Source organism: Cyprinus carpio, chromosome A17 (assembly GCF_018340385.1).
Source record: "Cyprinus carpio isolate SPL01 chromosome A17, ASM1834038v1, whole genome shotgun sequence".
Lineage (NCBI taxonomy): Eukaryota > Metazoa > Chordata > Actinopteri > Cypriniformes > Cyprinidae > Cyprinus > Cyprinus carpio.
This window is the reverse complement of record NC_056588.1, coordinates 4,602,793-4,615,517: the sequence shown is the minus strand read 5'-3', so window position 1 is coordinate 4,615,517 and position 12,725 is coordinate 4,602,793. Positions and strand designations below refer to the sequence as shown.

At 34.3% G+C, this 12,725-nt stretch overlaps 1 protein-coding gene across 13 annotated transcripts in view; it reads left to right on the top strand.

The window, feature by feature from the left end:
* The window catches only part of LOC109108070 (protein TALPID3-like), a 69,101-nt gene that overhangs the window by 45,193 nt on the left and 11,183 nt on the right, over positions 1-12,725 (top strand). For all 13 annotated transcript variants that reach the window (XM_042773614.1, XM_042773615.1, XM_042773613.1 and 10 more), the window contains 2 exons: positions 7,420-7,492; positions 7,842-8,106. In XM_042773614.1, coding sequence (XP_042629548.1) covers positions 7,420-7,492; positions 7,842-7,979 — 211 coding nt within the window. In that variant the 3' untranslated portion in view covers positions 7,980-8,106. The remainder of the gene's footprint in view (positions 1-7,419; positions 7,493-7,841; positions 8,107-12,725) is intronic.

Genomic DNA, 12,725 nt, shown 5'->3' with positions numbered 1-12,725 from the left:
ATGTGGGGTTTTAATCAAATCTGCCTGTTCCCTATTCTGCAAAGATTATCACAATTATAGCTTTTATGAACTGTATTAATCTTTAGGCAGTTGGTTCACAATTCAAATACACCTTTCCATCAACCATTTTTCTTCTTTGTTAATGTGAGTGATGGTGAGGAGTGCGCGAATTGTCGTCAGTCAGTTTTAGTCATAATACAATTAATGGAATAACTAAAAATGTATTTTTTTTTGAAGAATATTTATGCAACTCTTTCACAGAAAACCCTTATGGTGAAAAAAGGACCAAAAAAAATATGTACATTGTATTTTTTTTCTTTTTCCAACTCTATAGTAAAAAAAAAAAAAAAAAAAAAAAAAAAAAAATATATATATATATATAATATATATATATAATATATATATATATATATATATATATATATAATTAATAATAACAATAATTATGATTATTTTTAGTAGTAGAAGTAGTGTTGATTATAATAAAAATGTTTAATAATTAATAATTTACTAATTCAAAAAATAATATTAATGATTATTATTATTGTTGTTGTTCTTGATAAATATAACAATCATGATTACTGTGATTATTAGTGAATAAGACATAAATAATTAATTAAATTAACCTATAATAATAATAACTTACAAAACAAAGCATTCAAAAAAAAACCTATCATTTATAATTTCATGTTTAAATCTGTAACTAATTTCACACAAATTCTGATATTTTGTACCTGTCTGTTAATTGGAAAGAAATTGGAAAGAATTATTATTTTTTATATTAAAGCATGATTTATTTTTTTATTTTTTTCATTTCCACTTTTGGAGATAAACAATAGCAGTGTGTGTCGAATAGACTGAAAAGAAAATAAACAAACATGATTTTTGGAATGAGGTTAGGTATGACAATTTCATATTCAGGTCAGTCAAGTCAGATGTGAATCCCGGTCACAGTATGGTGTCATCGGTACAGACTCAACACCAGGAGATTATGTCACTGTGAATTATAGTTCACTTTTGTTTGCTGCTTTTAAATCGCATAACACTCAGAGCCAGGCGAAGCAGTAAGAGGGATGTTTTTTGGGGGGGTAGAGAGGAGTAACGCTTTATAGCAGGAGGTCAGACTCAATCGTCCCATTCTGCCTGCTCTCAATTTGACATTACCCCAGATCCCTCAGGCACAGAGCAGCTAATAGCTTGTGATACACCCATGAGCCATAGTCGCTGCCCACATCATGCACATTTCCAGAGATATAGAGAGATAGAGACGTGGCAACAGCAGAGTGCTAAAGCAGCAGTTTAAAAACTGAAATGGAGAAGGTCGCCCCAGGACTGCTGTCTGTTATATGAAGCGGAGGCTGTGAGAACCGAAAGGACAGCAGTCTTCCCGCTCTTACCTCAGGCTCATTGCAACGTCAGTGCTGGAAAGATCCCGGGAAACCGTTTTTGATGCCCAAATATTGTAATTAGCAGCCGACTGATTCACACTGGGCTACAAAAGTCTGAGGCTACTAGTGAGCCTCTTTTCTAATTTAGTACAACTTTGATCATTACAAATTAAATTACCAGCGTAAAACATTTAATAGAATGTTGAATTTGTGACTCCTATTGTTTTAACAACATTAACATTCAAGCTGACATGAACAAAACCTGATTTACGAATTAGTTTTTGAAACCCAGGTTTTCTGTTTTAATAGATTATAATAATATTTATTATTATTATTATTATTATTATATGAACAGCAATGAGTGTTGTTATTGATGATGACAATAATAATAAATATAAATATGAATAATAATAATAATTTATGATAGTTTGATTTCAGCAATTTTGGCTAATTTGCTAATAATTATAGCATTTGATTTGTTAAAAAAAATCTGAAATACAATAATAATAAAACATTAATGACAATAATAACAACAGTTATACATTTCAGCATTTTTGGTTGTTTCATGTGCTAATTATAATAACAACATTGGTTGTTATTGTTGCTATTAATGATAATAAATAATAATATATAATCTGTAGCATTTTTTCAGTCTCATTTGCTAATAATAATAATGGAAATGTTTGTTGTTGATGATGATGATGATGGTTATATTTGAGAACTGAGAGGGGAAGTTACCATAGTTTTTAGCTGAAATATTTTCAATACACTGATATAATTTGATATGGCTGCTAAACAACCAAATATCATCCGACATATCTACAGTACCATATCTAAATCTTATTAAAGGGTTAGTTCACCCAAATATGAAAATTAAGCTGTGTTTTACTCACCCCCAAGGCATCCTAGGTGTATATGACTTTCTTCTTTCAGACAAATCCAGTCGGAGTTATATAAAAAATTGTCTTTGATCTTTCAAGCTCTATCATTGCAGTCAGCGGGTGTTGCATTGCTTCAGTCCAAAAGACGTGAAATAAAAAGCGCCCATCCATAAAAAAAGTGTCTCACATGGCTCCGAGGGGTGAACAAAAGCCTCCTGTAGCGAATCGATGCATTTTTGTAAGAAAAATATCCATATTCAAAACGTAATAATCACTTTAATCTAGCTTGCGCTCACTGTTGTAAACGGTAGAAGTTCCAGGGGAATTACGTATGGAGGTCAGCTTTGCGCATGCACCGCTCAGAAGTGACACACAGGGAAACAGAGGGGAGAGATCCAAAAAAAAAACGGTCAAGATTTAGAAGTAAAATCGAGGATTTGTATAGAAGAATGTCGGAGGATTTTGATATAAGCCAAGAGGAAACTGGTTTTCCTTTGCTAAAGTAAGGAAACTTCCAGCACTTGACCAACTAATACTAGCACTTACCTTTTCTTTTCTTTTCTTTTCTTTTCTTTTCTTTTCTTTTCTTTTCTTTTCTTTTCTATTTATTCTATTCTTGGAAAAAAAGAAACCTTGCTATGTGTTCTGTGCTAGACTAACTGAGACTTGTCATGGCACTTGTATACTGTTGTTCTCTTGCTGATCTGATTGCTTCTATTGTTCTCATTTGTAAGTCGCTTTGGATAAAAGCGTCTGCTAAATGATTATATGTGATGTAATGTAATTTTGCTTCCTTTGATCCTGTAAACAAACGTTGGTTTTCACGAGACTCACCTGCGCATGCTTAACGCCGACCTCATACGTCATGCTCCCGGAACTGCTTAATTCACAACAGTGAGCGCAAGCTAGATTAAAGTGATTATTACATTTTGAATATGGACATTTTTCTTACAAAAACACATCGATTCACTACAGGAGGCCTTCGTTCACCCACCGGAGCCATGTGAGACACTTTTTTTTTTAATGGATTGGCGCTTTTTATTTAACTTCTTTTGGACTGAAGCAATGCAACACCCGCTGAGTGGCATTAAACAGCTTGAAAAATCAAAGACAGTTTTAAATTTAACTCCAAATGGATTCGTCCGAAAGAAGAAAGTCATATAAACCCAGGATGCCTCTAGGGTGAGTAAAATGCAGTCTAATTTTCATTTTTGGGTGAACTAACCCTTTAATATAATTTTAAATATTAAATACATAACACTGATTGTCCAGTATTTACATGATATTATTTTGTGACTGTTTGTTCTGTTGACATTGTGCCTTTGTTTTAAGCTGAAAGCTTCACCACAGCCCAGCACCGGTTGTCCCCCTCCGACACCTCTCAAACCTGTCTCAGTATCCAAACTCCTCAACCAAAATGTCAGCCTCAATGTTAATTGTCTCCAAAATGGCAGGTGCAATCAGGCCCGCGTGTGCATGAAAACACAAACTCACTGATTGATGCGGCTGCCTCTCCCTGCTCTAATGGCTTTGATCTTTTCCTCTGCTGAAAGGTTGCAGGGATTGAGGTGCCAGATGCTGTTCTGCTCTCCTCCGTTCACCGGTTTAGCCCGTGCCGCAGCGAGAGAACGCTTCACGTCATGTTTTATGTGCAGGGCTTGATGGATTCATTCATTTGAGAAACTGACACTGCAAAACGAGTCTGAAGTTCGATTTTATTCCCGCCATCCATCGCGGTGAAATATTAATGAGGGCATTTGCAAACGTGGAACTTTCAGATGTTTTTTATTCTTCTTCATTATATGCTGCAGCCCCCCTACGAAAAAGTTATACCTCACACTTGCGTAAAGGCAATATTTTCTCAGTTTGAGTTTCAGTGGCTTTGTAATTGTAATTATCCCATGTACTGAAAATCTCATGAAGGGTGTTGCATAATTCAACAGATGGTGGAGACTTCGGGTTTCGGAGTCAGTAGTGAGATTTATAATGCCTCTCACTGCTTCAAACTTGATGCTTCATGCCGTTTCTCAGCTCATAATAGTTACAACTCCTTTCCGTTAGTAGCTGAGGCTCTGAGTTCGACCTGTATTACCTTCAAGTTTCCCGTCGACTTGCATCATAACTTTCTGATGAAAAGACTTAAAAAAAGTCTTATTATCGAGTTATGTAATTGGTAGTTGTGTCAACTGCTCCTCGAAAAGCACTTGATGATTCTGGTAATTACCCTGAGAATTACATCCGTTATTAACCTCAGAGATTATGTGATTATGTGTGGGTTTGACGTCTGCTGAAGTCACTGATTTCTAGACTGTTATACTCCTGATATTGTGTAGAGAAATTTCTCGTTTCTCTTCTGTTTTACTTGCTTTTGAGTCTTTGATGAATATAAATATTAATTCCTTTAAAAAATAAAATATTTTTGAATGCTTGACAGTTCACCCAGAAATGTAAAATTCAGTCATCATTTGTGTTTTTATTTGCCTTTGGTTATAAATATGTGTTGCAAAAGCATGCTCAAACCTTAAATATTCTATTCTTATTCTTATATTTGCCAATCAGGAGCTTATATGATCTTATATTTCTGGAGCCTCCAAGAGTTTTTACTTGCACTCATTTCATTCTCTCCAGATCTCTCATGAATTTCTCAGTTTTTTGTGGAGGGAATGTGAATAAAACAAGGTGCTAAATAGTCTTTACGGCTCATTTTCCACTTTTTCCCCTCCCGAGAAGCCCAAATTTACTGGATAATAAGGAGTTTAAAGGGGCTCAGCTGAAGAACGGTGAAGAAAATTGCAGGTAGTCTAAAGAGGTTAATTGAAGGTCATTCTCGCCTCTTGAATCAATTGTGCTCCATTTGGAATCAGAAGTGTCTTCAAGCATCATCTGATTAGGTGAATCCATCACACGGCAGACACTCAGGAGGCGTCTGTGCTGTGACAGGGCTTTTATGGGCAGCCAGGGCCTTCATCTGAGAGCCTGTTTGTGTCGAGAGCGGCTTGTGAGATTTTGCGGGCAGCTGTGTGAGTCCGTGGATCAGTGAGTCCTTGTGTCCTTTGTTTTTTTGTTTTTTTTTTATGGCTAACTCTTTGTGTGTGTGTGTGTGTTTGTGGACAGGGTCCATTGGATGTTGGGTAAGGATCAGTAGAGCTTCATTCTCTTGTGCTTTTTTTTTTTTTTTCATGGCCAGCTGTTGTAGGTCTCAGCCCAGGCAGAATCTGCACTGCTCTGCCACTTTCTCCCATCAGCATCTCTACCAGGCTCTGGCCTCTGGCTCCGCTGGGAGGCCTCCCTTTTTGTTGCATTGTGTGTGTGCACAATCCATCACCCTACAATTTAAACTCTCTTCCTAATCACACTTCGAGTATATACTGGATGGATAGAAAAGCGTAGGTTTTGATGTTGTGTAAAAAGGCTATATTTCATTGATCAGGTGGTAATAGGATTGTCCAATAACCAACTAGTCATTCTTATTATTTTTCTAATCTTTTAATGCAATTAATTTTTTGTAGAGTTTAAATAGTTTGTTTTTATTTGTTTATATATATATATATATATATATATATATATATATATATATATATATATATATATATGTGTGTGTATGTATTTATATATATATATATATGTGTATTATATTATATATATATATATATATATGTATTTATATATATATATATATATATAGTTAATTTATTATTAATTATGACATTTTAAATGACATCTTTCTAATCTTTGTTTAATTATCCTTTTTTTCTAGTTTTTAAATTATTTAAATTTTCTTTATATTTGTATCTGTTTTAATAAGAATAACAAGAATTATTATTGTTTTTCTAATCGTTATATTAGAACATATTTTTACACTTTTTATTTTTTAATAATTTTTTATTTTTAAATTATTTAAAACATTTTGCTTTTAATATTTATTATCTATATTACTAATAAATAACCATTTATTTTTATTATTATTATTATTATTATTATTGATACTTTTTAAACTGTTTGAATTATTATTTTTAAAATATCCCTTTCCATCTTTCTCATTTTTATTAGCTTCAGTGCATTAATTAGCATGCTGATAGTGTGCTGTACTTAAGCTGCTCAGCAAAATCCTCTCTGAAAAGTTGTGCCCTTTAAATCAGCATTGATTTAGACAGACACATGTAGATGAATGTCTTTGGCTGTTGTGTCACATCACACTGTTTTTGAGCATCCCACCATGAGTTATGCATTTTTAAGAAAATATGTAGAAGTGCACCTCCCTAGATTCTCATCTTATGGTCGCACGAGCGTCACTTTCAGAAATCCTTGTGCTTTTTCCTTTAGGTTTTTTTTTTTTTGGACGTAGCATGAACTCTAGTGTGCCCTTAAACACAAACCCACATAAGCACAGGCTTCATTTTTCAGCTCTTATAAACCCTCTGTGCAGAAATTCAAAGATGAAAAGAGGAAAAAGGAAGGAAGCATTCGATACATGGGCTGTTGGCGGTTCAAAGCAGCAGTTGGACGGCATGCTGGGATTGTCACTCGTCTCTATGATTTATACAGTCCAATAAGTGATGCAGAGTTGGGCTAACGGGCCAATAGACAGCAGGGCATTAGCATAATGTGTGCAGCGGAGAAACGCTGGAAGACTGTTGCATCTTTAAACACAATATGCCACATTTAGATTAGCTCTGCCTGCAGATGGCCTCCTTCATTGTGATTGGGGATCTCAGACATTCAGGATATGAAAATAAGAAAAACCATGCTAACCGAAGTCCAGCTAACTGTGTTTGTTTTTGTCCCTGTTTATGGCAATATGTGCACTGCAAGGCAAAACCTGGCCTTTTTGAATGCACTGCACACCATCAATCCATTTAAATTCTCTTCATTTAGCTTTATTTAGCAATTCATGATTGAAGATTCATGTTTGTGCATTCCCTTCCACATACTAAATGAAATTCACAGCTCGAGGTAAGTTCATCTCTAAAAGTATAGCTGAAAATTGACCCTGAACCTTTACCATATAAAGCACTAGAATGACTAAACGTGCCTGCAGCAACACACCAAGGTTTACCATCAGGAAAAGTAGCTCTGTTGCTCGATGAATAGTGTTTTTTCTGTCATGTCTTTGAAGACGTTGACGGCCTGTCATGTGTCTCATCCTGTAGAGATGTCCATGAAGAGCTGAGGATAAAGAAGACAGTTGATGCCTGGATCAATACACTCAGCAAGGAGATTCAGGTGAGTTGAACTGATAGATTTTGTCTCTCTTTCACCCTTCAAATACAATCTGGTGTCTCTGCACAATCTGTCAGTGTTCTTTGTTCTCCAAAATACTGTTTTAAAAGAGAAAATATTTGAATAGTCATTAGTGCTTTTTGCCTTTGATAATGCTTGGCATTGAACAGAGGTCTGCTATTACTTTTCCAATCATCGTTTATGATTATTTACCTGGCTGACTATAAAACGGACAAAGACTCACCCAATTTTTTTTAAGCTTGTATTACAGTGCACAATCCATTGTGCACACATTCAAGTGTTTCTGACCACAAGGTCCTTTGTCTCTTTCTCCTTCTCTTTGTCTTGGCAGGATGAGTTGGCGAGGGAGAGCTCTGAGAGGTTTGTGAAGAGAAGCGATACTGCAGTCTCTAAAGTGCAGGGCCAGGGGAGCAGGAGCGGACGTGTGGCTGGTGCGAGAGGGGGAGGAAGAGGAAGAGGGGATAAGTGAAACCTCTGTGGCAGACAAGAAAACCTCTATGAGAAGCTCAGTTAGAGCGCATGCAGAAAACACACCGGCACACAGCAATCATCCCGCTCTGTCCGTCAGAACCAGACCTGAAGGGAAGCGAGAGACGGTGAGCTGGATTATATCAGTGTTATCTAATGCAGTGCCAAATGTGTTCACACAAAGAACAGTAACCAATTTCCTCTGATGATCTGTTGCAATACCTAATGAGCTGCTTACCTAGACATCATACTCCTGACTATTCCAGATAGTAGGCTGTGAGAGCAGCCTCATTTTGGCTGTGAAAGCAACCTCATTTTGGACTCATGCGAAATTTAGCCATAGTGCTGATGGATGGAAAAGATGGCAGTGTCTTGCGACGTGTTTTAACTTGACAAATCATTTTAAAAATGTTGCTCGTGAGGATTTAGGGGGTCTGTGGAAAATTTGAGAGAAAAACAAACTTGTTTTTCATTTAGTTTATACATATCTATCTAATAGTGGATAGAAAAAAGAAAGAAAGAAAAAATATATATATATATATATATATATATATATATATATATATATATATATATATATATATATATATATATATATATATATATATAAATATATATACAGTATATATAGGTGCTGGTCATATAATTAGAATATCATCAAAAAGTTGATTTATTTCACTAATTCCATTCAAAAAGTGAAACTTCTATATTATATTCATTCATTACACACAGACTGATATATTTCAAATGTTTATTTCTTTTAATTTTGATGATTATAACTGACAACTAAGGAAAATCCCAAATTCAGTATGTCAGAAAATTTGAATATTACTTAAGACCAATACAAAGAAAGAATTTTTAGAAATCTTGGCCAACTGAAAAGTATGAACATGAAAAGTATGAGCATGTACAGCACTCAATACTTAGTAGGGGCTCCTTTTGCGTGAATTACTGCAGCAATGCGGCGTGGCATGGAGTCGATCAGTCTGTGGCACTGCTCAGGTGTTATGAGAGCCCAGGTTGCTCTGATAGTGGCCTTCAGATCTTCTGCATTCTTCGGGCCTGGCATATCGCATCTTCCTCTTCACAATACCCCATAGATTTTCTATGGGGTTAAGGTCAGGCGAGTTTGCTGGCCAATTAAGAACAGGGATACCATGGTCCTTAAACCAGGTACTGGTAGCTTTGGCACTGTGTGCAGGTGCCAAGTCCGGTTGGAAAATGAAATCTGCATCTCCATAAAGTTGGTCAGCAGCAGGAAGCATGAAGTGCTCTAAAACTTCATTGACCTTGGACCTCAGAAAACATAGTGGACCAACACCAGCAGATGACATGGCACCCTAAACCATGACTGACTGTGGAAACTTTACACTGGACCTCAAGCAACGTGGATTGTGTGCCTCTCCTCTCTTCCTCCAGACTCTGGGACCCTGATTTCCAAAGGAAATGCAAAATTTACTTTCATAAGCGAACATAACTTTGGACCACTCAGCAGCAGTCCAGTCCTTTTTGTCTTTAGCCCAGGCGAGACGCTTCTGACACTGTCTGCTGTTCAAGAGTGGCTTGACACAAGGAATGCGACAGCTGAAACCCATGTCTTGCATACGTCTGTGTGTAGTGATTCTTGAAGCACTGACTCCAGCTGCAGTCCACTCTTTGTGAATCTCCCCCACATTTTTGAATGGGTTTTGTTTCACAATCCTCTTCAGGGTGTGATTATCCCTATTACTTGTACACTTTTTTCTACCACATCTTTTCCTTCTCTTCGCCTCTCTATTAATGTGCTTGGACACAGAGCTCTGTGAACAGCCAGCCTCTTTTGCAATGACCTTTTGTGTCTTGCCCACCTTGTGCAAGGTGTCAATGGTCGTCTTTTTGGACAACTGTAAAGTCAGCAGTCTTCCCCATGATTGTGTAGCCTACAGAACTAGACTGAGAGACCATTTAAAGGCCTTTGCAGGTGTTTTGAGTTAATTAACTGATTAGAGTGTGGCACCAGGTGTCTTCAATTTTGAACCTTTTCACAATATTCTAATTTTCTGAGATACTGAATTTGGGATTTTCCTTAGTTGTCAGTTATAACCATCAAAATTAAAAGAAATAAACATTTGAAATATATCAGTCTGTGTGTAATGAATGAATATAATATACAAGTTTCACTTTTTGAATGGAATTAGTGAAATAAATCAACTTTTTGATGATATTTTAATTATAGGACCAGCACCTGTATACATATAAGACATAAGATAAATATAATCCCACTAAAACTATGTATAACTTAATGTATATAACATTTATTTATTAGATTTTTTCTTTCATTTACTGTATATTGTATGCTCCACTGTATATTTAATTTTCAATGTATTATTTACAATTAATTATTGTGATTAAGTAGAACAGGTCTTTTTATTTAAGTATTAAATGAATAGCTAAATAATTTAAGTAATTTATGTGGATGGATGGATGGATGGATGGATGGATGGATGGATGGATATAGATAGATAGATAGATAGATAGATAGATAGATAGATAGATAGATAGATAGATAGATAGATAGATTATATATACTTCAAAATGCAAACATCATGAAATAAACCAGATTGTCAAAATCACTTCAGTTTAAGCATATTTATTATTAAATATAATTCTGAATTGTTTAAATGTCTTTCAGTTTTATAACAGCCAGCTATTATTTGCTGATACCATAAAAAAAATAGGAATAAAAATATAAGATAATCTGAAATCAGCATGTTTTGGGGTTCTTGGCATTAAAAAGTCTAAAAAGCCCAGACTTGCTGTATGAGGTCTCATTTTGGTTTGGATGCTGCCTATGTAGGCTGTAGATTTTAATTATATGACACTAGAGCTTTATAATTGGCTATTTGGCTGTGGTCCAAATCATCTGTCTGTTATATTGAAACTGATAATGAACTGTAGGTTCTGCTAACCTATTTGTTTGCAGTGTTTATTCCTGTATGTGTTGTTTACTTAGCACCGTGACCTGACAAGCTCACAACACTCCCAAAATGGCCCATCTGGATGTAAACACTGTAGCTCAATGCATCTCTGTGTCTCAGTGGCATTTTCTCTAAATGAGCCGCTTTGAGTACCCATATGTTGCCCCAACACTAATTTGCTAAAAATAAAGAGCGAGAAGACGAAAGGCAGGCCTGTCTTATCTGTGTTTGGCACAAGCCTGGTCCTGTTAATGGCCGTCCATGTTGCCTGGTGTGTGCGTGGATGATTCTTAACCTAGCAACACATCCAGTGGTTATCTGAAGGTTACTATGTGTGGAGGCCGTTTAGGCATTTAATTGCTTACAAAATGTTGAGCGTTATTTTACTGGAGACACTCTCATATTGCCATGAGCTTTAGATGAAACTAAATGAAATCCATATGGCAATACCTCACTTTATATAAGCAAAGTTATCGTTTTCTTCTTTTTAAACACATACTGATCAATCTTATATCATGTAGTACTTATATATCTGTATGTTTAGTATATTATGCCATATTTGCTGTAGATATGAGTGTTTGTTTTTTCATACATATCAGTGTATAGAAGTATAATGTACTTTTTAGCATAGTATAATGTTATATAATGTTGTATAATGTTCCATGGAATGAGTGTATTATAGTATTAGTATAGCATGTTTACCATTTTTTGAAAGAAATACTTTTATTCAGCAGACAAATTAAATTGATCAAAAATGACAGTAAATACATTTATAATGTTACAAAACATTTCCGTTTCAAATAAATGCTGTTCTTTTGATTAATAATAATAAACGCTGAATAAATGATTGATAATACATGTTATTTTTTTCTATTTGTTTTCTAAATAAAACAAACAAATAAATAAAATAAAATAATCCTGAATCTTGGTTTCAAAAAATATTAGTAATACCTGCTGAAAATTCAGCTTTTCATTACAGGAATAATTTACATTTTAAAATATAGTCAATAGAAAACCATTATTTTAAATTGTAATAAAATTGCATGATATTTTTGTTTTTACTGTAATTTTGATCAAATAAATGTAGCTTTGGTGAACATAAGTAGCTTCTTTCTAAAACATGAAAGAAATATCATAGATCCCAAATTTTCAAATGTAGTGTAGAAGTGAGCATAACATAATATAGTTTACCTTAGTTTCCATAGAGAGATATATATATTAGAATTATATATTAGAATATAGTATATATGTTATAATATAGTTTACCATGTTTACAAAGATGTGAGGATAACATTGCAGTTTACCATGTTTACTATAGATATATTTGTTATACCATAGATGTAAGCATAAGATAATATATTTTACTATGTTTACCATCAATGTAATGAAATCATAATATGGTTTACCATCTTAGTGTGTACTGTATCATAGTATATTGTGCCATGTTTACCATACATACAGTATAATGTTTCACAGTATAAAATGCCATGTTTGCTATTGTAAAACTTGTTACACAGTTGGTTGATGGAGTGTATATTATTCTTTCAGATTATTATTATTATTATTATTATTATTATTAATAAATAAAAATAGAATAATTGCTAAATAAAAACAATATAATAATATTAAAAGTATATATAATAAGAAAAATAACAATAATATTTTATTTGACTAATAAAATATTTGTCTTAATTTCTTCATTTTTAAATGTTAAACCTTTGAACTTTTATTTTGATGAAAAACCGCAGAGAGCCCTTTAAGCTTCTTTTTTGTTGATAAATGCTTCTCAT